Source organism: Megachile rotundata, chromosome 1 (genome assembly GCF_050947335.1).
Source record: "Megachile rotundata isolate GNS110a chromosome 1, iyMegRotu1, whole genome shotgun sequence".
Classification (NCBI taxonomy): Eukaryota; Metazoa; Arthropoda; class Insecta; order Hymenoptera; family Megachilidae; genus Megachile; species Megachile rotundata.
Window position 1 is genome coordinate 7,206,464 of NC_134983.1, and position 24,362 is coordinate 7,230,825.

Below are 24,362 nucleotides of genomic sequence, written 5' to 3' on the forward strand. Positions count from 1 at the left end.
TCATTGTACCGTTCTTTAACTATTATTTTAAATACATTTTTTCTTTTATACCAAAGAATGAAAGTGTAATGAAACTTAATTATAAGTATAATGGAAGAATAATGATTTCTCTCGAATTTTTCATTTATACATATGTTCAATAATATGAATATATTATTCACTTATACATATGTTTAATGATATATATATTTTATTCATTTATACAGATAACAGAAATAACAAAATCAACCAACGTGTATAAAAATTATACAATTACTTAGGAGACAATTAATATGTGAATTTCATTGCATTTAATGTAATTTTTATTGCACTTTATTGTAACATTTAACTAATTACAATATTTTATTTCTATTCGTTGCTCATAATTCTTATTCAGTTATTGTTTCCTATGTTTGTATAGAAGAGTGGATGATTTATTTTGAATTCCAAACTTCAAGTGAAAAGTTGTCAAAATTCATTTCAGTGCAAACGCACCTGGACTTAATGTTTGCTGAATAGCATTTCACTACTTTATATCATGAATATTTGGTGCTGTACCAATATTGGTTTAACAGTTTAAGAAATCATGCTATTTCTATATAACTGACATATATTAGGGGTACCAAAAAGTAATCAAAATTTCTTCGATGATTTCAAAGTTTTTCTATGAAAAATCGAAGGACTTTTTTTAAGAGGGGAATAATTGCCTTTATGCTGGTAGAAAGCGTTAGAAAGTGATGGACATTATTTTGTTGATTTAAGATTTCTTTAATAAATAAATATTTTTCGCCAGCAAACAAAATTTTGATTAATTTTCGGTACCCCTAATATATGTCAGAACTTTTTTTACTTACGGTTCATTTGTTAATTTTGACTTACAATCTCAGTTTTTCAAATTATGATGATGAGAAATTTTGTCAGTCTCTACAAAGTTGAATTACAGCGAAACATATTACACTCGTGTTATATTGTCATATACAGAGATATAACAGGGCAAAATTAATTTAAAAAATATATCAAATTAACACATATCAATATGTTAACTGAAACTTTTGGCTAAAATGTCTCACCGTTTGATATTATGACTCCCCGTAGATCGCCATGCGTCACGATGATGATGGAGCGTGAAAGTCCATGTAAAAGTACAACTAGATTTAAAGTAGAACTAAGGCAATAAAATTAAAGTTTACTCTCAATATTTCTGTTGAAATTATAAATATATTCTATTGAAATTATAAATATACTCATTTATAATTTCCTCATTATACCGCTATATACCTCATTTTACCTTTTTGTGTATTATACAATTATTGACAAAATATTTGCCAATCGAATATTTTGGAAAAAATAACAAAATGAATGTTTAATGCAATTGGTAATTAATTACTTCTGTGACTGTTCATACTGGTATGACAATTATGATGCTACTAAGATTTAGAAAGTCTTCAATAATGAAATAGAAATAAATATTTGTATTTCACGTAAAGTATGTTTGGCTGATTAACAGTTTTTCGAAACTACTTTCTATTTTTCGCAAACTATTTTTTAGGTTGTAACTTGAATCTGACACCATGCTATAAATAATTTCCTTTAAAATTTACAATGCATCTGCAGATTACAGGTATAACAACTTACAGTTGTAATCTACTCGATGACAATCATAATTCATATGTAAATGAGATATGAGATGAAGAAATGTAATAAAAACAACTCACATCGTTATCATACTAATATACATCAACGCTCTCTTAATAAAAAACATAGAACACTTCGTTATCTCCTTTTTAAAATTGTTATTAACTTACAAAAATAATTTATTATTTAAAAAGTTATTTATTCAAGATAAATTAATTTTGTTGTTTTGATTCACCTCCACTCATACAAGTTTCTTAAATGTCATCTTTTCTTTTAATTGTTAAATTTGTACAACACACTAGTATTCACTATAAATAAGACACGTACGTATTGTAATAAAAAATGGAGAGGTTATTATATTTAAAATAACACACAAACGTTGTAACTTTAAAAAACACTAAATGAATTTATTATTTAAGAAAAACGACTTGGAACAACCTCTTTATAATTTGTTAATTAAACTTGATTTATGAATATTAAAAAGCAATTCTAAATAATCCACTATATTTTTATACGAGTGAAAAATTATTATCAGAAAAAAACAATAACGAAGAAATTTATAAATTTTTAACGCACAAAAATCCGATCAAAATCGAACGGTATCTTACAAGTCAACGCGCGAACTTGATTATCGATTTCTCAATATATACATTTATTTTTGCTAATTTCATTGAAATGAAAATTCAACATATTGAGAACATTTAAAAATGTAATTATAAGCAACTGAATTTATAAAACAATTAGAACGAAAAAGGTTTAAGTAAAAAATGGAAACTAGAAATTAATTTAATTATTTTAATACTTGCACAGCAGATGCAGCGAAAGTCACAAATGCGATGAAACAAAATCAAACATGATCCAATGCTGTGCTTTTACTTTAAAATTAAATGTTTATTTATAATTAGCATTGTAATTCCTCAATTTTTTACGTCAGTGTATATTATGTTGTTATAAAATATTATGATCATACAAATAGATTTAAATTTTGTTCTCTCTTGAGATTACATCTGGCATGGCGAACATTTTGTTCCCTTGAGAATCACTAGATGACTTCTGTATAAATGTATGTGACAATCCATACACTATATTAAATTTATAACCCATCAAAAAATAAATTTAATTAAAGAATTGTTATACTCTCACTCTATAATATGTACACAGTATCTCATTTTAATATCATGACATATTTTCGTTCAGAAATAGTCACCTTAAACTTACATAACACAACATGATATTATAGCATAATGAGTGAAATGGACATACTACTTTCTCACATACGCCACGATGAATGTAGTACATGAGTAAATACTAGACGTACTTGTGTTAAGGAGTAGTGAAAGTGTAAGTGTTGCTGGTTTCTTTTTATTTCAATTTTAAACTCTTCAGGCTGTTTACAATTTCATTTCGCTGAACTTTTAACCTTGCTATATTACAGTAACGCATTCCATTCGAAATAACTTTCAGTATTTCGAGAAAGTAATTCCGGCATTTTTTCTTTTGTAACATCAGACTTTTTTGTAATTTTGTGTTATTACATATACGTGTTTAATGCATATGTAGTTGAGTTTTGTGTTACATAGTACGTAGCCGTATGCTTGAAAGGTTAAACGGTGCGTGAAAACGATCAATTGCAACCTTTCTCAATTTTAGATGTTTACGTGGTACTTTGAGGAGAGTATATTGTGATAACGAAATTATTAGAATATTGTAATTTGCTACAATTTTAATTGTTATTATTAATAAAATATAATAAATTGTGGTACTGTAATAATTATAATTGTAACAAATTGCAATGTTGTAATAATTACAATTGTGACAAATTGCAATACTGTAATGGTTACAATTGTGATAAGCTAACATATTGTAATAATTACAATTGTAATAAATTGCAATATTGTAATAATTAAAATTGTAACAAAATACAATACTGTAATAATTACAATTGTGACAAATTACAATACTGTAATAATTACAATTGTGACAAATTACAATACTGCAATAATTACAATTGTGACCAATTACAATATTGTAGTACTTACAATTGTAACAAATTGACGAAATTAAAAAAAATATTTTAAAATAGTACAATCCTTCATGATTAAAACAAAAAAGAATTTAGCTAAATCGGTTGTGTAGTTTCTGAGAAAAAAATTCGTAAGTGAAGTCTATTTTCGCAAAAATGGGCAAAAATTGCAAACTTTGAAGGCTTATTATTCCTTAACAAATTTAAAACCGGTGAAATGATGACTTAAACCCTTCCTAATTTCACATGGACTGCAACATATTTTGATTAGAGCAAAAGATGGTGACGTCCAGAAGTAATCGATTTTACATAAAATGTCCTGACTGATTTTTCGATTCTTTTGTCCTTTGCCGTTTCTCCCGCATTCTTTCGCACACACGCACTCACCTACGCTAGTTCGTACTCTCTCTCATACGTTCATGCATGCTCTCTCACATTCTCCAATTTGCACATTCACACATACTCGACACTCACACATAATCCCTCATATCATATATAATTATTAACAAACGAGAAATTAACAACTATTACATACTTTTTAATTCAGTAACGTAGAATATAGAGGGTTTATCGAAGTTTTCGGCATCGCAAGAAATGACCGTACAGTATCGAATCTCCGATGCTGGCAATGATGTAATCAATGGAGAATCGATAGACCTTAAAGACACTTATGTAATATAAAGGACAAGCAACTTTCTTTTTCAGACAGAAAATTATACGAATATAAACACTTCTACCGTTCAGAAACCGTTTCGTTATTACGTATTCTTCATCCTCCGTTCATCGAGGATTAATTAAAAATAAATACAATCTTTAACCATAAGATATTTCATAATTCAAGAAACCATTATTTTAGTCTTTTACATAACATTACGTAATTTGTTGGAAAATTATGTTAACCACATGTATGTTACAGTTACATGGAAATATGTTTATAAGGAAGAAATATTTTTACATTATAAAAATATATATGTTTATACTCGTTCTGTTATTCTTAAAAAGCACATATAATTAAAAACTACGTTCTTTTCTTTGAAACAAATATAATTCCTTCACTCCACAAAAACTACGATTTGATCCACAATTTCGTTCAAAACACGGTATGCATACCAACGTCCATAGCATTATACTTGCATAAACGATCTATCTCAAATTTCAATAAAATAGTCGTTCCAATTTCATTAATGCATGCAATAAACGTAGGAATCCGACAAGCATCGAAATTCTGAAACCTGCTACGTTTCATGACTGCAATCATTTATTCGCGAAAGGAAACGATAAGGTTTCAAAAAACGTAAACCATTGAAATAAAAGAACTGCTGCTCTGGTTTTCCAGTCATTCCTACTACGTCAACTTAGTGTTAACTCAAGTATTAAATACGCTCATCAAAGATAAACATATTAGTAATTATATGGTGGATTTTGTGGGATAATGATATCTCTCTAAGGTAGTAAATAACATATTTATAACTAAATTACTATACTTTCATTATGTCGTAAATATTAGTGAAAATGCCATATAGTGGGGAGGAATAGTTAAAAGATAGCTGCATATCATTGTATTAGGATTTAGTATGTTGCACGTGTTTTATTTATATATGTATTTAGAAGAAAATTAGCAAATTTCAAATTTTAAAACTTGTAGATTTAAAATTTGAAAATTTCAGGATGGGGTGTGTAATAATCTGGCAATTTGAGGATTAATTATTGCAAATTCTTGAATGCAATAGTTTGAAAATATTGAAATTTTTAAATTTAGAGGTTTGGAAGTATTTGCTAGTATGGAAATTTGGAAATTTGGAAACTTTGCAATTTCGATATTAGGGAATTTGGAAATTTTGGAATTTGGTGATTTGGTATTTCGGGAATTCAGAATTTGGGGAATTTGGAAATCTGAGGAATTTGGAATGTAGAAATTTGGGAATTTTGGGAGTTTTGGAATTTGGAAATTTGGAAATTTGGAACCTTTGAAATTTTGATATTAGGGAATTACGAAATTTTGGAATTCGGTGATTTGGTATTTCGGGAATTTGGAATTTGGGGCATTTGGTATTTGGGGAATTTCGAAAGGGGCATTTGGTATTTGGGAAATTTGGAAATTCGAGGAATTTGGAATTTAAAAATTTGGAAATTTGAGGAATTTGGAATTTCGAAATTTAGGAATTTGGAAATTTGGAAATTTGGAAATTTACAGTTCTCCAGAAAATTGGAAATCTAAAAATTTCAAAAGTTTGGAATTTGAATTTTCGATAATTTGGAAATCTAGTAATTTAGAAATTTGAAAATTTGAGGAATTTGGAATTTCGAAATTTAGGAATCTTTGAATTTGGAAATTTGGAAATTTACAGTTCTCCAGAAAATTGGAAATCTAGTAATTTAGAAATTTGGAAACTTGCACATTTTTCGTACCTAAGTCAAGAATGTAGAAATTTGTAATAAATCTAGAAATTTAAAAGTATTAAATACATCAATTCAACAATAACTGAAGTGAATGTCAATATTAAAATTAAGCAAACAAAGTTTAAATATTTACAGAGATAAAAATTCTTGACTAAAATATTTTCAAATCTAAAAATTTGGAATTTTAGATATCTAGAAATAGACCTATTAAATTTGGTAACTATAAAATTCCGCATACCGAAATTAAGTATGCATAAATCTCATACTAACGCTATCTCTAATGGTGATTCTAATTTTTAATTGACAAATTTCATGCAAACGACGAGTTTCCAGATACTGGTACAATATTACTTACACCTTGAACTCAAATTTCGCAAGAAACTGCACGAGCCGTTATTCGGCAACTTAAAATTTATATATTCTCAGTGCTCCACCTTTACTTTCAGCTAAAAGCTACTACGTTTCAGCTAATTCGATACATTCGATAAAAATAAATTCCAACTTCTACACGCAGTAAGTCCACACCTGAAGCAAACACAACCAAACACAACCACAAAGTTCATTTTTTCTCTGCATTCCACTTTATCTCCGTTTTATCTAACGTAATCAAATCATATAATTACAGTGCAAATAATGCAATTTAAGTCACGTGTATTTATTTATCTGTTTCAGAAAACGACAGCAAATCTGGACATTTCGATTCAGCGCACGGAGTTCAAACAAAAATTTTAGAAGGACGTCGTGCATGAAATAAAAAAGCGACATTGTGTTCGCACGTAGAAGACAGAATACTTCAGTTGTATTAAGAGCCAGGAGGCGAAGAGGAAAAGCTACGGGAAGTAAAAGGAAAATTAATCCAATTAGTTTGCAAACGGATAATGACTTTTGAAAGTGTTTCAAAAACTGACCACGTGCATTCTCGAAAACCATGCTGGGAGAAGTGACGTGATACAAAATTTCTTAAATGTAACACATCGTAAATTAGCTGTAACAAAATTTGTAGTGCAGTGGCAAAGAGGAAGAAACGTCCGATTAATTATACAATTAACGTTTTCAATCTAGTCTGCAAGATAGTTCGCAAAAGACAGTAATACGAAAACACGGTTGCGAGAGGATTGAAGAAATTTCAGATAATATCAGGATATTTAAATTGAGAAGAGAAAGCGCTCAAGATGAAGTTCATAGGGTCGTTGTTTGGGATCAGGTCGCCCAAGAAGATGGGCAAGGAATATATGAAAGTAGGAAGAAACGCATTATTCGGAGTGAAAACGAGCCAACACGATGGCCTCTGCACGGACAAAGTCCCTAGACCTTTGTCGTTTCTAATTTCGGAGAATGGGAAGCTTAAACATGGTGAGTTTTCACTTTATTTTGGCATATGTGGTCTTTTGTTATCTAAGGGGTATAGAGAGGGATGCAGGGATTTAGAGAAAAAGGAATGTGGGAATGTAAGGATGTAGGTATTTAGGAATACAGGTAATTAGGAATGTAGGTATATTAGGTATAGGAAGGCTAGAATACAAGTAATTAGGAATATAGGTACTCTAAATATAGCTAGGCTAGAATACAGTAATTAGGGATATAGGTATACTAGGTGTAGCTAGGCTAGAATATAAGTATAGAGGAATATACATAGGTATCTAGAATATAGGTATACAAGAATATATGTAAGTATATATAGAATACATATGTAGGTATACATGGAGTGTACATAGAATACACATATGGCTATACATGAAGTATACATAGAATATAATGTAGGTCCCTGGTCATCGAATTACCACTATAAATTTTCAGAATTTTCTACCTTTTCCATAAAATTAAAAGGCCTGTTCAAATTGTAATAATTTATTCGCTACTAACGTAACTACTACCGTACATAACATTATTAACACACGTTAATATCTGTATTTCCACCCTTTGCTTTGGTCACAGCTTGTATCCGGCATGCTCCGTATACATTGATCATATGCTTTATATCTTCATTATTTCCCCCAATATCTGTAATTCTTTTCAACTCGGATAATGTGGTTGGAGAGTTGTAAATTAGTCTTTTGATAGGCAGACATTTTCTATGGCATTCAAATTTCACCTAACGCGCTATCGATACTCGGCCTAACGTAAACGCTCGGCACGGTTAATCGCTCATCACCCACACAATTTATTATCACGATAGTAACAAATTGCTATGTATATATTGTTATCAAGGTATTTAGTAATAATTTGCGTGACTTGAGACAATTTTCCATATGTGACATAATATGGCCATAAAAGTGAAATTTTCGTACGTGGTGATTCGATGGCAAGGGACTATAATATCGAATCAATTCTTACCATTTTATTCGACTGTTTTTCTTTTATTTAACCTACTTGTAGTATCGAATCTATCCTTACTATTTTATTTGACATATTCTCGAAAGTGAAAGATAATTATATACTCAAACGAAGCAAATGATGCTCTTATCGACGTTTCAAATGAATGAATTCCATAACTTTTTGCAAGTATGCAACTTTGTATCGTTCAATCCTGGAGTCACTATAATTACGAACACGTTTAAATAAGAACCGATCATTGAGCATTTTGCGATCGAGTTGAAATCAACATTCCTGTGTAATAAATTTTCTTTTGGTATCAGAATATCTGATACATGTGTATTTCTGCAATCTGATGTTGTTGAAATATTATTAACTTCTTGAAATTATCCATTAAGATTTTATATATCACTTTCTTCATACATTTATCATAAAAATTTTGTAATTAGTATATCTTGAACATAAATAAATAAAACTCGTACATTAAATATCTAAAATTTTCACGAAATAAATTAAATATCTAAAACCTTAAACTGTAAATATGAATTGTGGATATTGATTCAAAAATTCGTTTTAATAAAATATTATTGCTATATATGATTTATTTGTCAGATGCGTCAGTCAGATCTGACTAATGTAGCTACAATATTAAAACAAACAAAAAAGTAGAAATGTTATATCAATTTCCTATTTTGCAGTCGTTAACAATGCAAATTATAATTGGACTTGAAATCAAAGTTGAAGCATGTCAAACATTCGAATAAAATTAATCATAGCTAAAGTACAAGTGCGTCACAAGTCAGACTCGTCAGAAAAGTGCAAGAGGTCAATTTGCATATCTGCGTATTTTAAGAATATTGAATAGTGTATCCGGTTCTCTTATATCGTATATTTTACATATTGCTTATATTAATTTTTCGACATACTATAAATGCATAAACTATAGTGTGCTCAATAATAATCTCACCAACCTCGAACAAAACTTTTTCCAATTTTCCAGATAATGTAAAAAATTAACCGATAAAATCAATTTGATAAGCGTGTTAAAAATGATCAGTTAATATATTACCGTGAAAGACCGAAATTGGAGAATGTCGACTTTCACCGGTGAATGTCAACATAGACCAAATACGTCGGTGAAAAACCGAATATTTTATTACATTCTTGTACATTCGGACCCTCACCGGTGTGTCGACAATCACATGTATGCTCTGATGGAGGTTCAAAAGAGAGGAGCCGACAAAGAGGCGATTGGCTCTCTCCCGCCAAATCCTATGTTCTCCTGAGAGTCAGTCAGCTTTGTCAATCTTATGCAAGCTTTGATAATGCGAGCAACGTTTTCTTAATTTTTTTTCCAATACCATAATTTATACTGAATGGATACTGCAGTAAATCGTGATCTTTTTCTTGAAAAGTCAAATGCATTAATTGCGGGTAAACGAGAAGACAATTGTTTTTATTTTTCTCAAGAAAAGTACTCTAAAATACTTTCTGAAGTAGTTTCTACTAAAACTAAGTGCAACATACCTTTGGATTATAGACGATTAAAACGTTTTGACGCTTTAAAAATTAATGATGAAAGGAAATTAATTGTACCATTAAAATCAGGGGAAACGAATATACGGTATTATGTTACCAATGAAGAATTGTTCAGTATACTATATGAAACTCACACCAGAATAGACCACAGAGGAAGAACACGTATGCTTAAAATGTACTATGTGTTTTAAATTCTTGGTCACTCCTCTCAGAAAAAGAGGCGCAAAAGTTACGTCACCCTTGTGACCTTTTATAGCGACTGAATTACGGAGAAGAAAATATAAATCTCCGACATGTTCAACATTCACCATTAGTGCATGGTAAATGTCGACATTTACCGGTGTAAGTCAGAAATAAGGGTATTTAGCAAATATTTCGGACATACACCAAGCGACTATGTGAATGTCGACATTTACCGGTGTAAGTCGACATTCTCCAGATTTCGGTCTTTCACGGTAACGAATATACAACACAGTATTTCTGTACAAGGTGAATTAATTATTGACATCTCAATGTTTATCAAGAATATAAAAAATACAAGGAAAACAGGCTTCACAAATACAACGAAAAGGGTTTTTTCTATTGTAATTTACTACCTTGATTTTTTAACGAAGTGGTACACTGTTTCATAATATGATCCAAAGTACAGGGCTATTCATAAGAAAGTAGATGAGATGTTACGAGGCTCTTAACTCTGTCATTAGAGTATTTAGAACATAGTATGCTTGTTTTTTATTAGTCATTAAAGCACTGAATAAAATTAACTCACGGTACTCTGCGAGAAGTGCATAAAAAGTACACTAGAATTAATAAGATTATTTGCTGCGGAAAGAGAAAGAAATATTTTCATATTTTCATGTCATTTTTGAGGAATTTGATGAAATTTGTGGTTGTGGACGATCTTTTAAATGTTGATTCTTTGTTACTTATATTTTATACTCTTATGAATATATTTTTAATGTTAGAAACAATTAACTTGAAAATTAATTGGGTTAAGGGATTTTAAGACTGTCTTATTAATTTCATTTTTTAATTGAATTAAAAAATTTAAAAATGAACTGAGTTAATTTTTGTAATAATCTGAGTTAATTGATTTTAAAACTAACTTAACTAATTGATTTTTCTATTAAACTGAATTAATTGATTCTGAAGCTGAATTCATTAATTGATTTTTAGGATTGATCAAATTAACTGATTTTTATAATTAATTTAGTTATTTGATTTAAAAATTAATTTAATTCATAGATTTTTAAAATGATTTTTAATGAATTGATTTTTATAATGGTCTGAATTAATTGATTTGAAAACTGACTTAATTAATTGATTGTTAGGATTGATTTAATTAACTGATTTTTGCAATTGATTTCAATCTTAAGTAATCGATTTTAAAACTAACTTAACGTATTAGACAGTTTCCTTGTTTTCACTGTGAAATCAGGAAGAAATTCCTCGGTATACTGGAGAAACGAGAATTATCATAGGTAGTTCTGGTTTTTTCTATGTGAGGAATACGTTTGTTATCTGCTTTCAACTAAGAATCCATTCAACGAATAATCTCGATGCAACGTGTTTCAATGAACTTGAAATCATCATAACATTTGAAATCTAAATTGATTAAAATCTTACGGAACTAACGTACGTTGAATATTCAGAGAAATCGACTGCAAATAAAAAAATAGTCTCGTTTAAAAATTTATTGCTTCATAATAATTCGAATAATTTTTCTTCCCTTTCACATCGTGCAAGTTCTATGTATAACATCTTTTCATGTTTTTTATAAAATTAATTAGTTATTATTATAACTGGTCATTATTGCAAATGACTTTTTAATTATTTTTACAAAGTAAATATTTAAAATTTGTATGCGACATATTTTTTAAAATAACAAACAGTTCTTGCGTTTGTTAAGTATTTAATGAAGAAGATAAATATTGTTACGAATGACATCTTAATTATTTTTACAAAGTAAATATTCAAAATTTGTATGCAACATGTTTTACAAAATTACAAGCAGTTCTTGTATTTGGTAATTATTTAATAACAAAAAGAAATATTGTGACAAATAATCTCTTAATATTAATACAAATAAGCTCTTGTTTACTAGTATTATTATAAATAACCTCTCAATTATTTTTACAAAAGAAATTATGAAAAAAGAAATTACAAATATTTAAAATTTGTATGCAACACATTTCTTAAAATTACAAACTATTTGCTAACTACACAATGAAAAAAAGAAATCAAATTAATTACATAGTGAAAATTTTTAATTAAAGACTGCCAAAGGTTTCCAAGCGCATCGACATGTGAGAGCACCTTAAACACACTAGGAAGATAATCGAAAGTGTACACAACGTTTACTAAAACACATATAACCGTTCATTAGATAATTCAATATTTTAAAGACCACCGTAACGTGAGAATTCGTTCATTGTCCTAAATAGTGTTAGATAAACCAAAGTGTGCAGGAATTAAATTCCATCGACAGCATCGATTTAATCCCTCTCTCAAGTTCACCGAAACCTTTCTACTTTTCCATATTATACACAGCTGTTGCAGAGAGTTTCTCCCCGTTCGATTGAAAAGTTCTGAGAGAACGGCACGTAACTTATCCGTGCTGTGTGGAACAAGTCTTCGTAACTGTAAAGTGTGTTGGTGATAGTCAAAACATAATCAGGATGATACGTAACATGCAATAAGTGGGGCAACCTGTTCTCTATCGCTTGTTCCACTAGCCTACTGCACCACGACCTCCGTCACTGAATTATTCCTTGAGCAGGTATTGTTTGTATACACCTTCATGCAAATGTACAGTCGCGTGCATAACTTTTCTTGGGATGTATGCAAACATGGTGGCGATCGCTGATCTTCAGGTGGATTGAGAAGTTGAGATATTGCGAAGTCCATTCATTTCTAAATATATAAAGTCTCTAATTTCTTCATAGACAAATTCCTGGATTTACCCTTTGCGCTCCTATGTCGAGTAGCTCGACATCACATTTCTCTTGGATCTTATAAATAATTCAGATTAATAGATTGGTTGAATATATGTACTTTCATTTAATTACAATTTATAATAAATGAGAAATGTATTTGTCACATACTCCACACTGTTACAATACATTTTATTGAGAAACCCTTTTTTGATCTATTTTGTAAATGAAGGAGTTGGTAGGTAATAGAAATTAAGGAGTACAAAGGGTTACATATCTCTATGTCTCAAATTCCTATGGTTTCTTTTCCACAAATACCTAGATTTTTACATCTGCAGATTCGAAAATTCCCAAGCTTCTTTATTCTCAAATCCCTGTGTTCTAATATTTCTAAGTGTCCAAAGCAAGTTTTTTTATTTCCAAATCCCTAGATTCACATCCCTGACTCCCTAAATTTACAAAGCTTTCTCTACAAATTCTTAAATTCTTATATTCTCTATTCTCACATCCCCAAATTAATAAATTCTCAAGTTTCTTAATTTCCAAGTCCCTAAATTCTTGTATCTCTAAATGTTCAAATTTGTAACTTTCTTTACTTCCAAATAACTAAATTCTCATGTCCCCAACTCTCTACATTTTCAAGTTTCTCTATCCCCAAATTTTTAAATCCCTAAGTCTCAAAATCCTTAGATATCTCTAAGACTCCCAATTCCAAAGTTTCTTTATCTGCAAGTTCTCAAGTTCACATATCCCTAAGTCCTAAATTCCCCTCATATGTTATCTCCAAATCCCTAAATATTCACATCCCTATGAATCTCCTCAAATCCCTAGATTCTCGTCTACTTAATTCCTCAAACCCCAAGATTCTCAAATTTTCATATTCACAAATTTCTAACTTCTCAACTTCCTCGGTCGCTTAAATCTCTAGATTCCTAAATACTAAAATTTCAAATCTTGTGCTCTCAAATTTTCAACCCAGCTAAAAGTCTTCCACAAATTTTTGCAACACCGCAAATGATATTGTAATGAAATAATTGTATCTTGTTTATAACGAACAATAGTTGATCACGAATAGATTTTTCTGCTCATTTATTAAGATCTCAAGGAAATAATGTATGTCATTGTCAAGTTCAAAATAGAGAAGTTATAAATTTAACTGTGACTGTAGTCATAAATTTAACTGTGACCTGTAAGCTATAAAACTTACAAACGCTATTACAATTACATCTAATACAACAAGCACAGCATACAAAAAGGGGCTTGTAAGGAAGTGATGGCATAGAAAGTTACGTATCAATGTCAGGAATGCGTGACACTTAACCGCCATTAGAGTTGATCGTTAAAGACTTTGAAGCATCAAGCATTTTGTCAAATTAAAGCCAGATTTCAATCTTTATATACTATTTGTTACAGATCAGTGTTCTTATAATAACTTAAAACAAATATTCATTATTTTTTTAATAAATGAAAAAAAAAATGTCGAATAAGCAGGGACCAAAACAAATGCTTTTATTCTTTTTTTAATTCTATTCAAACTTGTAGCATTTAAAAAAAAATATTTGTTCCCGCAAAACTTTTATGAAAAACGTTTATTAATAGCTTGCGTACAAGAACGTGAGTATTAGCCTTGCACTTGTTGTCAGTAGAATGTCCGTCGTTTTCATAACGTTATGGTCTACCTCGCAAGTGATGAAATCGCAGATTAACGAGTCAATTTTGTAATGTCGTTTTTTACAAAAGTTTTTCAATGAAAAAAAGTATTACGCACTATGAAGAATTTTAACATTTCATTACCATTTCGTAAATCTCTGTTTCGTTATTCGAGAGCTCTCTTGTTAAAATGTATTGGTGTGTATAAACTATTACATTATTTTTCTGATGACAAAAGTAATCGGCATTGATTCAATGCTGATTATTTCTAATAATATTATTATTGGATTATTTGCAATGTAAAACTTATATGCAATTTGACTTATACGATAAATTAAAATAGTTTCATGTTTCTGCTGTAACGCATAATCAGACAAACTGAATATATAATAATGTCCATGTCCATACTAAACTTACATTAACAAAAATAGACGATGCTTCAAAATGCACACACACAAATATAGTATTTACAATATTTATTAAATAGATACAAATATATTTGCTTAGCATACGACATTTTATTTTTATTTTCATCTCTGGAACACGTTGCTGAACTGTACACCAAAAGAATCTAAAGCACCTATACATATAAATGTTTGATTTCAAATTACAAAAATTCGTAAACTTTCATAAAAGAGGAATTTATATTTGTAATAACAAATTAGTATTTTCTAAATGAATGTGGTATGACAAATCGCTAATTTGCATCAAATCATCATTTAAAAAACACGTTCACGTTAGAAAAGTAATTGTGCTTAATTTAGGTTGCTTGCTTCTATGCACAATTTCTACTTAACAGAAAGAACGTTCGCATTTATACTGCCAGTTGTGAAATTCCGAGTTAAAGCTGGTTGGTTATAAATTGCGAGATAAAAAGTTACTGTATTTACATACGAATGAGAAAATTGTTTTCTTCTATCGCTATATGGAACAGCTTTAGCTGAAAGCTGTATACAAGTTCAAATTTCATCGAAATATGGCGGTGAGAGTTAAAGATAATTCTTATTTTCTTGCTCAAGAGAATAATTCACATTTAAAAATATAAATAAATATAAATATTCAAGTATAAAATATTTCGGTATAAATATACAATTTTTTTAGAAATAATTTATCTACTTTCAACAGTTAATGTAACCTCCCTGACTACTGAACCCAAAATGAGTTTCAAAATGGCCGATTTATTTTAAACTAGTACTAATTTTAAATCAGTTTTCTGTTATATTAATATTTATTTTAAATGAATTTTAATTCAAACTTATTTTAAATTATTTGTTTGTTAAACTACAAAATTTCTTAAAAGGCATTTTTCGAGATCTGTTCTAATTTTTATCAAGAAAACTAACACTAAACCTACCGATGTATGTACTCTTACTTTTAAATCAAAAACAAAGTAAAAAATAAATAAACAAACATTAAAACAAATTACTACATCTTGATAAAAGTTAACAGAGATTTCAAGAAAACTACAAATCTTATAATATTAAAGTAATTTATTCTTCCTAATTTAAACCGTGAATCTTGTTAGACAGTCATTTGACCATTTTGTTCTAATATTAACATTACTGTACATTTCGCCATCCATTTACCTTCCTCGTTTGCTTTCAATTTCAAATAAAAATAGAATTTAGTGTTAAATAAATAATATTCCATGTACAACTTATTAAGCATAGAAAATATGAAGAAATGCAAAATTCCCAGCAAAACGAAGAAACTGTATAGAACAGCAAGTTAGCGTTGCGAAGTACCTCGTATTACCCAAAGAACATCAAAGGTGGATGTTGTATGTTACGGTTGTTATCTCATCAGCACTGTTACTTCATGTCCATCGGAATACGTAATATCGAAGACGTGACACAGCCTCGTCGACCGGTCCAAAAATGTCTGCCAGATTATAATGGACCGTGCTTCTTTCAGAGTTTCTCTGAACGGCCGAGAGTGAAAGTGATCTCAAAATGCCCGTGTACATGTGGAATCTCGTTGGTTTCGGTGTACGAGCGTCGGCTTATACTTCATAAATAGCAACTACGTTTTGCAACTTACCGGGTAAAAATGTTTGGACAGGTGCGGTTTTGTAACCCTGACTGCATTCCAACGGAAGGGTTTTCCAGTAATCGATTTGCGACGAACGTTCGATTTCGACGACATTAGTTTTTTCTCTCGTTGACACGGGTGAAACACACGTCATATCATCGAAATTTAGGTCAGAAATTTAAAAGATCACACTGTACTGGTTGATCTACTTGACCGAACGTGAATATGGCGTGAACTTCTTTTTTGTTTAACACTGACATGCTGAGGTTATTTATAGAGAGATTTGCAAAATTTAGAATTAATATTTTGAACCAGATTGGTGTTAAGCAATAGCAATATCCTTAAGCAAGAATTCAGAATATTATTATTAAATGTATAGAAGATATAAGAAGAAGAAGAAGATATACATTATAATGTATTCAATAATGAGATGTATAACTTCAAAAATGCTTGAGATGAAGCACACAACAGATCATGACTAGGAATGTTATTCATAAATAATAAAAATTTTGTTGAAATTGGTTAGCTTTTTATTTAAAATCATGCAGTGGGTGGAAAAAAGACAAAAATTGTTAAAACTGTTCTTTTCTAATTATCTTACAAATGGTCTAAAATGGTATTTGTTTCAAGATAGCAGTTGCTCTAATGTTATTTTATGTGTTCGTATTCGCTTTCTGCAAAATGTGAATGAAATGGGTGTTCCAAAAATCGTATTTTCTCTTAGAAGAAATAAATAGAAGTGTACTATACTTTCACGTTATCTACGTTTCAAAAATTGAGACCTAACAGTTTATCCATGTCTAACAGTTCTAAGTACTATACTAAAAAGTACGTACCAAAGTACTATACCAAAAGAAGATACATAAAAATAATCAAAAATTCTGTGAATGACGGAAACACAACATTCCAGTTACATATCTGGCAAATGTCAAGGTTTAAAAAAGAATTCTCCATGTAATTAAAGAGAAACAAAAATCTACTGAAACGGAAACGTGAAAGTTAATTCAACGATGAAGTCGTTTTTCGTTAACGTATTTTGTAATCCTGTATTGTTTAAATTTCACGAATCAGGAAATGTAGAGCAATTCTACGTGTGCGTAACAAATGAAATATGAGCGAATTACCGGTATACAAGAGTTCCTTGAATATGTACAGATTTTTATTGCTGTCGAAAACCTCCACACTTTCTACAGTCGGTTTCTCAATATTTTGTGATAAACCGTGTATGTTTAAAACAGACGGCAAGTAAAGTAACTATACGAAATCACTACTTTTCAACCTGGTTACTGTATATGGAAACGGCAAATTTCTCTCTTAAATTTAATGTGAGTCAAGAATTTCGAACGTCATTTTGATTTGTTCGATCGGAACTGATGTCATATCGATTTATAGTAACCAAAAATAGAAACTTTATTTCCCTATTATGCAATACGTAGTCCGTCCACTTTTATGTGAAGATATTTGTTTAAAAAATATTCTACAAATGATTCATCATTTGTTATTTCATCCTAATTTGCATTGAGCATTGCAAAAATTTATTTTGTTTCCGTATACCTGTCACAAGATTTAAATATTTCTTGCGAATTCTGGTTATTATGAATGCATAACCGTTCTAATGATGCAATATACGTTATCTAAAGATGTGCTTATCAAGGATCATTAATCGTGGATGCGATTTGACTTGTCGATGTTATTTTGTGCAATTAATAGACCAATCAGCATGAAGAATTATTGACAATCAACATGACGATTATTCAGCAAACGATTCGAAATATAAAGTTCAGAATGTTGCACAAATTACTGCGAATATCGTACATTCGTTACGAAAATGACATAACTCGAAAAATTATGTTTTTCAGTAGATGCGAAAAACTGTTTATGAACATTGATATTAAACTAATGTCAAATGCAGAAGTCGGCTCATTAATTGTTCTAACTGGGAGCTAACTAGTGCAGAAGTATAAATTTCATGTAGACTGCTCAATTACTTCTTAAGTTGATATCTAAACAATACTATTTAACCCTTCTTCGAATAACTTAAATATAACACGATGTTTATATAGAATTTAATTTGTATCTAAAAATAATTTTCAAATATACTCAGTTGTGTTCGTCAATAAATGAATACAAAGTTTAACGCGTACACATCCACATTCATATATTTTTCACAATTTATATATATTGTCATAGTTTTATCTGTGGATTTGTATATTATAGTTTCTTTTATATGTACAATAATATCAGTTACAGATTACGTTTTCAGTGAAGCACAAAAGATTAAAAATCACCATACTTTATTATATAATTAACTGTTCTATTGAATAATACGTTTTAAATATTTAAAAGTGTTCAATGTTATAAAAATTTCCTTAACTTTTTCCACAAGGTTTATACAACACGTTTCACATCTTTTAATCATTAAACAACATATAATCAATTAAATACGGAAGTATTCCTGTAAATTTTATTTCATTTGATTGTATGTGAGATTAAACGAATTGTATAAATACATATTGAATACTCATGTATAATTTAAAAAGTACCGGAAATATGAGTCCGTCCAGTTTGACCGTGTAAAATTTGTTTATAACCTAACATTGACCGTATAGATTTATAAAAGATTTCCATAAAGATTTATTCTTCACTGTATGAAAATTATTTATAATTATTACATTATTTAATTTTCCAAGCTATTACAATATAACTCCACATACTGCATTTTATTGTATAATTAGGAAAAAAAATAATTCAATTAACATACCTAAATAGTAAATTTATTATTTTGCAACAACGTGAAACTGAAAATAGGATTTTATGGTCCTAAAATATTGTGCTAATTAAATAATTATGTAACAGAATAATTTAACATAGATTTTAGCTTGGTATTTCTCAAGGTAACGAATTGGCATACATAAATACCATGTTGTTCCTGTTACGTTTGAAGATAACATGTCTTACAAAGTCTTAGACGATTTCAGTTTGCGAAATAATATTTATAAGACTGATTACGTGTGAACAGCTTTTCGTTACCGATTAAAACATACGTATAAAATTATAGCCAGAGACGCGTCGGCGACGTCCTTCTTCAGACAACCGGATAACCTTCTTCGTGAAAAATTTATGCAATTTTCGTCATTGAATGGAACAGTGACTCGGTTCGATCTTCGAAAAATTTTAATCACAAAGGCACTTCAAGGAGTATCTTTTCAATCTGATTTATTGCAATCTTTTGTAGAAAAAAACATGCATCCTCCTTGATCAATAATTTAACCTCAATGGGTACTTGCACCACACGAATTGTAAACTTTAGGTTATTTTATTTTTCTAAAGAGATACGTCATTTGTATTTGTTACTCGTTAAGGATGTAGGAGAAGACTCTACATAAAATTTCTCCTAGATTTTTCCATGACACTAAGTTTATTTAGGTTCATATAATTTTAAAATATTATAGCAAATTGTATGACGAATAAAGTATGTATAAAACTGGTTGAGTATTGATATTTAGAATTGTAGAAAAATTATGAAGATTTAGAATGGGAGGTTAAAATTGACATTTAAGGGCAACTCACTAATATTTATACTTTCTAAATAATTTAATAATAGGTACGCTAATTGGAAAGTACTCATAGTAGTTAATAATAGGTACACTAATTTTAAAGTACTCATAATAGTTAATAATAGTCACGCTAATTGTAAAGTACTCAATAAAATATAGTTTCGTATATAAATTAACAACTAAATCTTAATGCACATATTTCTATTACATTGCCATACTTCATATTGTGAGTTGAAGTTCCTGTTTGTAAAAACTTACCTCCTATATTTCAATTTTAAAAACTTTCCGTTCGTATAATTCATCTATGGCGATATAATGAGTCTATACGTAACAATTTGAGTTTTATTGCAGGTGGGTCTAGAAATGACATCTAAAACAAATGATTTCTGGTTCGAATAGTACTGATGTAACTGAACACTATTGTTTTCCAAATTCAGTACATAATTTTGCAAATGAAATGACGTGAATTTAATTAGCAATATTATATAATTATAGTGATGAAAAAATTATAGCAGCTTTTATAATTTCACAATGGAGGTGAAATAGTGATTTTCAGACCGTAAATAAACAATAACGCAACGTATTACTTTCGACGTAGCCATCCAGTTTTTTTTTCATTTTCACTTGGTATCTTTTCACGTGTTTCGTCAAAGTGAATTGCATGCGAGAGATTTAGGGAAATCACGCTCCTTCTGTATAAAGAGCGCAATTATAGACGAAAATGGATCAAATTCATATTATTCGAAGGATATAGTTTCAAAAGAAAGAAGGTTGAAACGTTCAATTATAAACTTTTTGAAAACTAATTTTTAAAATCAGTTTGCTATCGTGCAATAAATTTACAAATAAATCAAAGATTCTAAAATGTTACTTTAGAGAAAAAGAAAGAGAACCGTATTTTTTTCGGATTGTGACCGTAAATAAACGATATCTTCCGACCGCAATAAACTGTACATTTTAAACACGTTCTTATCGAAACATCTTTCTCCCGCTGGCGGAAATAAAAGAAGAATAACTGCTTATAGGATGTTTTCTATTACATCTTTTCCTTGGGAAAATACCTACATCAAAGTTGACAGTAAAATACCAGTTCCTCACATCCTGACATATACAGCGATTACATCCTCACACATACTTTGGCCATCGAATTAGAATCTTTACAAATTTCCAGCATTTTTCACGTTTTCCGTAAAATTAAAAAACCTGTTCAAATTGTAATAATTTATTAGCTAGTAACTACTACTGTACATAAAATTATTAACACATTTTCGGAATACAGCTAGTGTATTTTGAAAGGCAGAAATTTGAATGCGCTAATATTTATTTGATTCATTGTACGTTTTCACAAATAGCAGACACATGTATACATGTATCATAAAAGTGAAATTATCGTGGTCTTCGATGGTCAGGATAATATTCGTAAATAGATCAGTAGATTAACAGTTTAGCTGATTTCAGAGTTCATGTCAGAATTTCGATTAGAAGAACAAAAGAAGTTTCATAGTACTACGAAGATGAAAGATTATCTATTTGTTTAACCTTCAAAGTCGGTGAAAGTTAATTAATGATTATATTTTAGCTTCCTCATGCTGCAAATCACTCGAGATGTGTAGCTGAGCGATAATATCTTCACTCGCTTGACAAGTAAATTAATGTGCACCAATTATGCGAAGTATAAATGAAGTGAACGTAAAGTCGTTAAACCTCTCACTGTACATTGCACGTGTGCGAAGAATTTTTTATTTTACAGAAATAGTAAAAAAAAAACAATAAGATTATAAAGTGTATTAGTAGAAAGTTCAAGTGTAAGTAAATAGGAAAAGATAAACATCCGTGATACTAAGAAAAGTCAGACAAAATTAATAATTTATATTAGTACTGTAGTAATCATAAAAATAATTATTTTCGTGAATTATACTATCTTTGTCGATAAATAATAGTAACATCAAAGAAATATTATCAATTTTCTGTCATGTAAAAAATTTATCAAAAATTGTCGTTATCCTGTTTAAAAATCGAACCTTAGAACAATATACAGTTGTAACTATATAAAAAGGGTTGTTTTTGGAACACATTTTTATTTTGCAATAAAAGCATGTTTGTTTTCCCATAGAAATCATATTCCTTTTACAATAAATGAAAAAATGAATGATAGATTGTAACGGGTTCATTTATTAATAATTCAATTAACACAGGGTTTACGGACATTTCACATATACCGATGTCTAGGAACGCGTCAATTTGACGCATGAACGAATATATTTAAAGAAAAACAACCACTTAGAAAGCAATATAACTAAACACTACAAGTAAGAAATGAAAATACGAGATATATAGTACATTATTTCAATATTCTACATTCATATTTTTACTTCCCCCTATACTGCGAACTGCGATTTAGACTGCGATGCCGGGTCCGAACCCGGCATACCGGCTGAGCCGGCCGCGTGCGACTCCGGACTAGCGAAGTCCGTCGTTTATAAGGTATTGTCGGTGCATTCATATTTATTATTGTTGTAATTTTTGCACAGGTAAAACTAATTTACTAAAAATTTTATTTACATTACTATCGCGTCAAATTGACACACATCCGTAGAGATAGGTGTACCACATAGCAAATTTCAATATTTCAAAGCTTTTGAAGAAAATAGATTTCAATATATAATTTACCTCGTTCGATGGATAAAAGTCAGTACAAGAGATAAAATGAAAATGAGAACGTCATTTTTCTAAAGAAATTCGAAATGCGTCAAAATGACGCGTCCCGTATACCTGGTGTTAATTAATTTCCATTAATTAATTACAAGATTGTAGTTAGAACAGAACCAAGTTAAAGTTTCAACTACTTTTTCACAGCACTGCGTCCATTTGTTCAGTATTCAAGGAAAATTGAAACATTGAATTAACATTCGGTTCAAGTATTACAAATAACTTTGCAAAAAGAAAAAAACATAATATACCCCATATAGATAATTATGTCGTATGACAGCAACAACACCTTTCACATATTTTCTTAATAACAGCTTGCAAAATAATTGTCGAACAGTTAACGTAAAATAGATCCGAGACCTTCCTCTTTACACGACCTTTCGATCAGATGTATGACAGTTAGATTTTTTTCTCTTTTTAGTTTATTTCGAAACCTTGAGCAACTTACATAGAAATGTAGTGCTACACCGGATGGAAATACCTGAAATCAATCGTTAGCAAAGAGCGAAAAATGTTGATGACCTAGATTAACTCTGCAGCAATCGGATAATAAATTTTTTAGAACGATCTTCGCAATAAATGCTATTCACGAAGTGTGAGTTCCCATTTATTCGTAAATTATGAACTAAATGTTTGTCGCATAAATTATTGAGCAAGGTAGATAGTCTATTTCAAAATGATAATTACTTCATAATATACGTAAATCAGAACTATTATGAATTGTTTGCTGTATGAATAAACAGTGAAGGGAACATTATTCTGCTAATTAAATTCAAAGCGATAAGTCATAATCAAATCGACTACTGTGTAACTTATTATAGCGATAAGTGGTAGTACATGATGCAGATTTATCTTGTGCCATTGATATCAATTTATGTCAATATTTCAATTTTATACTTTTAAACTACAAAATGGTATTCTTGAAATGTGCATTTTATAAGCTTTGCTACTTTTCCGCCGTTTCATTAATTTATTGTGCGATTCGCAAATTCTCAAATTCTCAAATTCTCAAATTTTCAAATACTCAAATTCCCCAAATCACCAAATTTCCAAGATCACGAAATTTCCCATATCGCTAAATTCTCGAAATCACCAAATTTCCCAAATCATTGAATTCCCCCAATCACCAAATTCCTAAATTTCTAAATCTCAAAATCTCCAAATTCCCAAATTCCCAAATTTCCAAATTTCCAAATTCCCAAATTCCCCAATTCCCAAATTCCCAAATTCCCAAATTTCCCAATTTCCAAATTCCCAAATTCCCAAATTCCCCAATTCCTCAATTCCCCAATTCCCCAATTCCCAAATTCCCAAATTCCCTAATTCCCAAATTCTCAAATTTCCAATTCACCGAATTTCTAAATTCCAACACTTCCCCCTCGTCAAACTTCAACATTCCTACCCTCGACACTCCAGAATATCCGATTCCGCCATCGCTGATTACCACTCGCATTTTCAAGAAAAAGATATCATAAAAGCGTGAATAAACCGTAAGTTTCATTCTTGGAAGATCGTTGCCCTTAGCACATGCAAGAAATGATGGCAACGTAGCGTTCATTCAACGATCCTTGACGAGTAAGCAATTTTTGTAGA

At 29.9% G+C, this 24,362-nt stretch overlaps 1 protein-coding gene across 1 annotated transcript in view; it reads left to right on the forward strand.

Moving 5' to 3' along the window:
* Positions 1 to 24,362, forward strand: part of dsb (scavenger receptor class B member debris buster) — a 64,918-nt gene that overhangs the window by 22,627 nt on the left and 17,929 nt on the right. Inside the window, exons 2-3 of the mRNA XM_003700680.3 lie at positions 6,710 to 7,003; positions 7,100 to 7,390. Coding sequence (XP_003700728.1) covers positions 7,210 to 7,390 — 181 coding nt within the window. The 5' untranslated portion in view covers positions 6,710 to 7,003; positions 7,100 to 7,209. The remainder of the gene's footprint in view (positions 1 to 6,709; positions 7,004 to 7,099; positions 7,391 to 24,362) is intronic.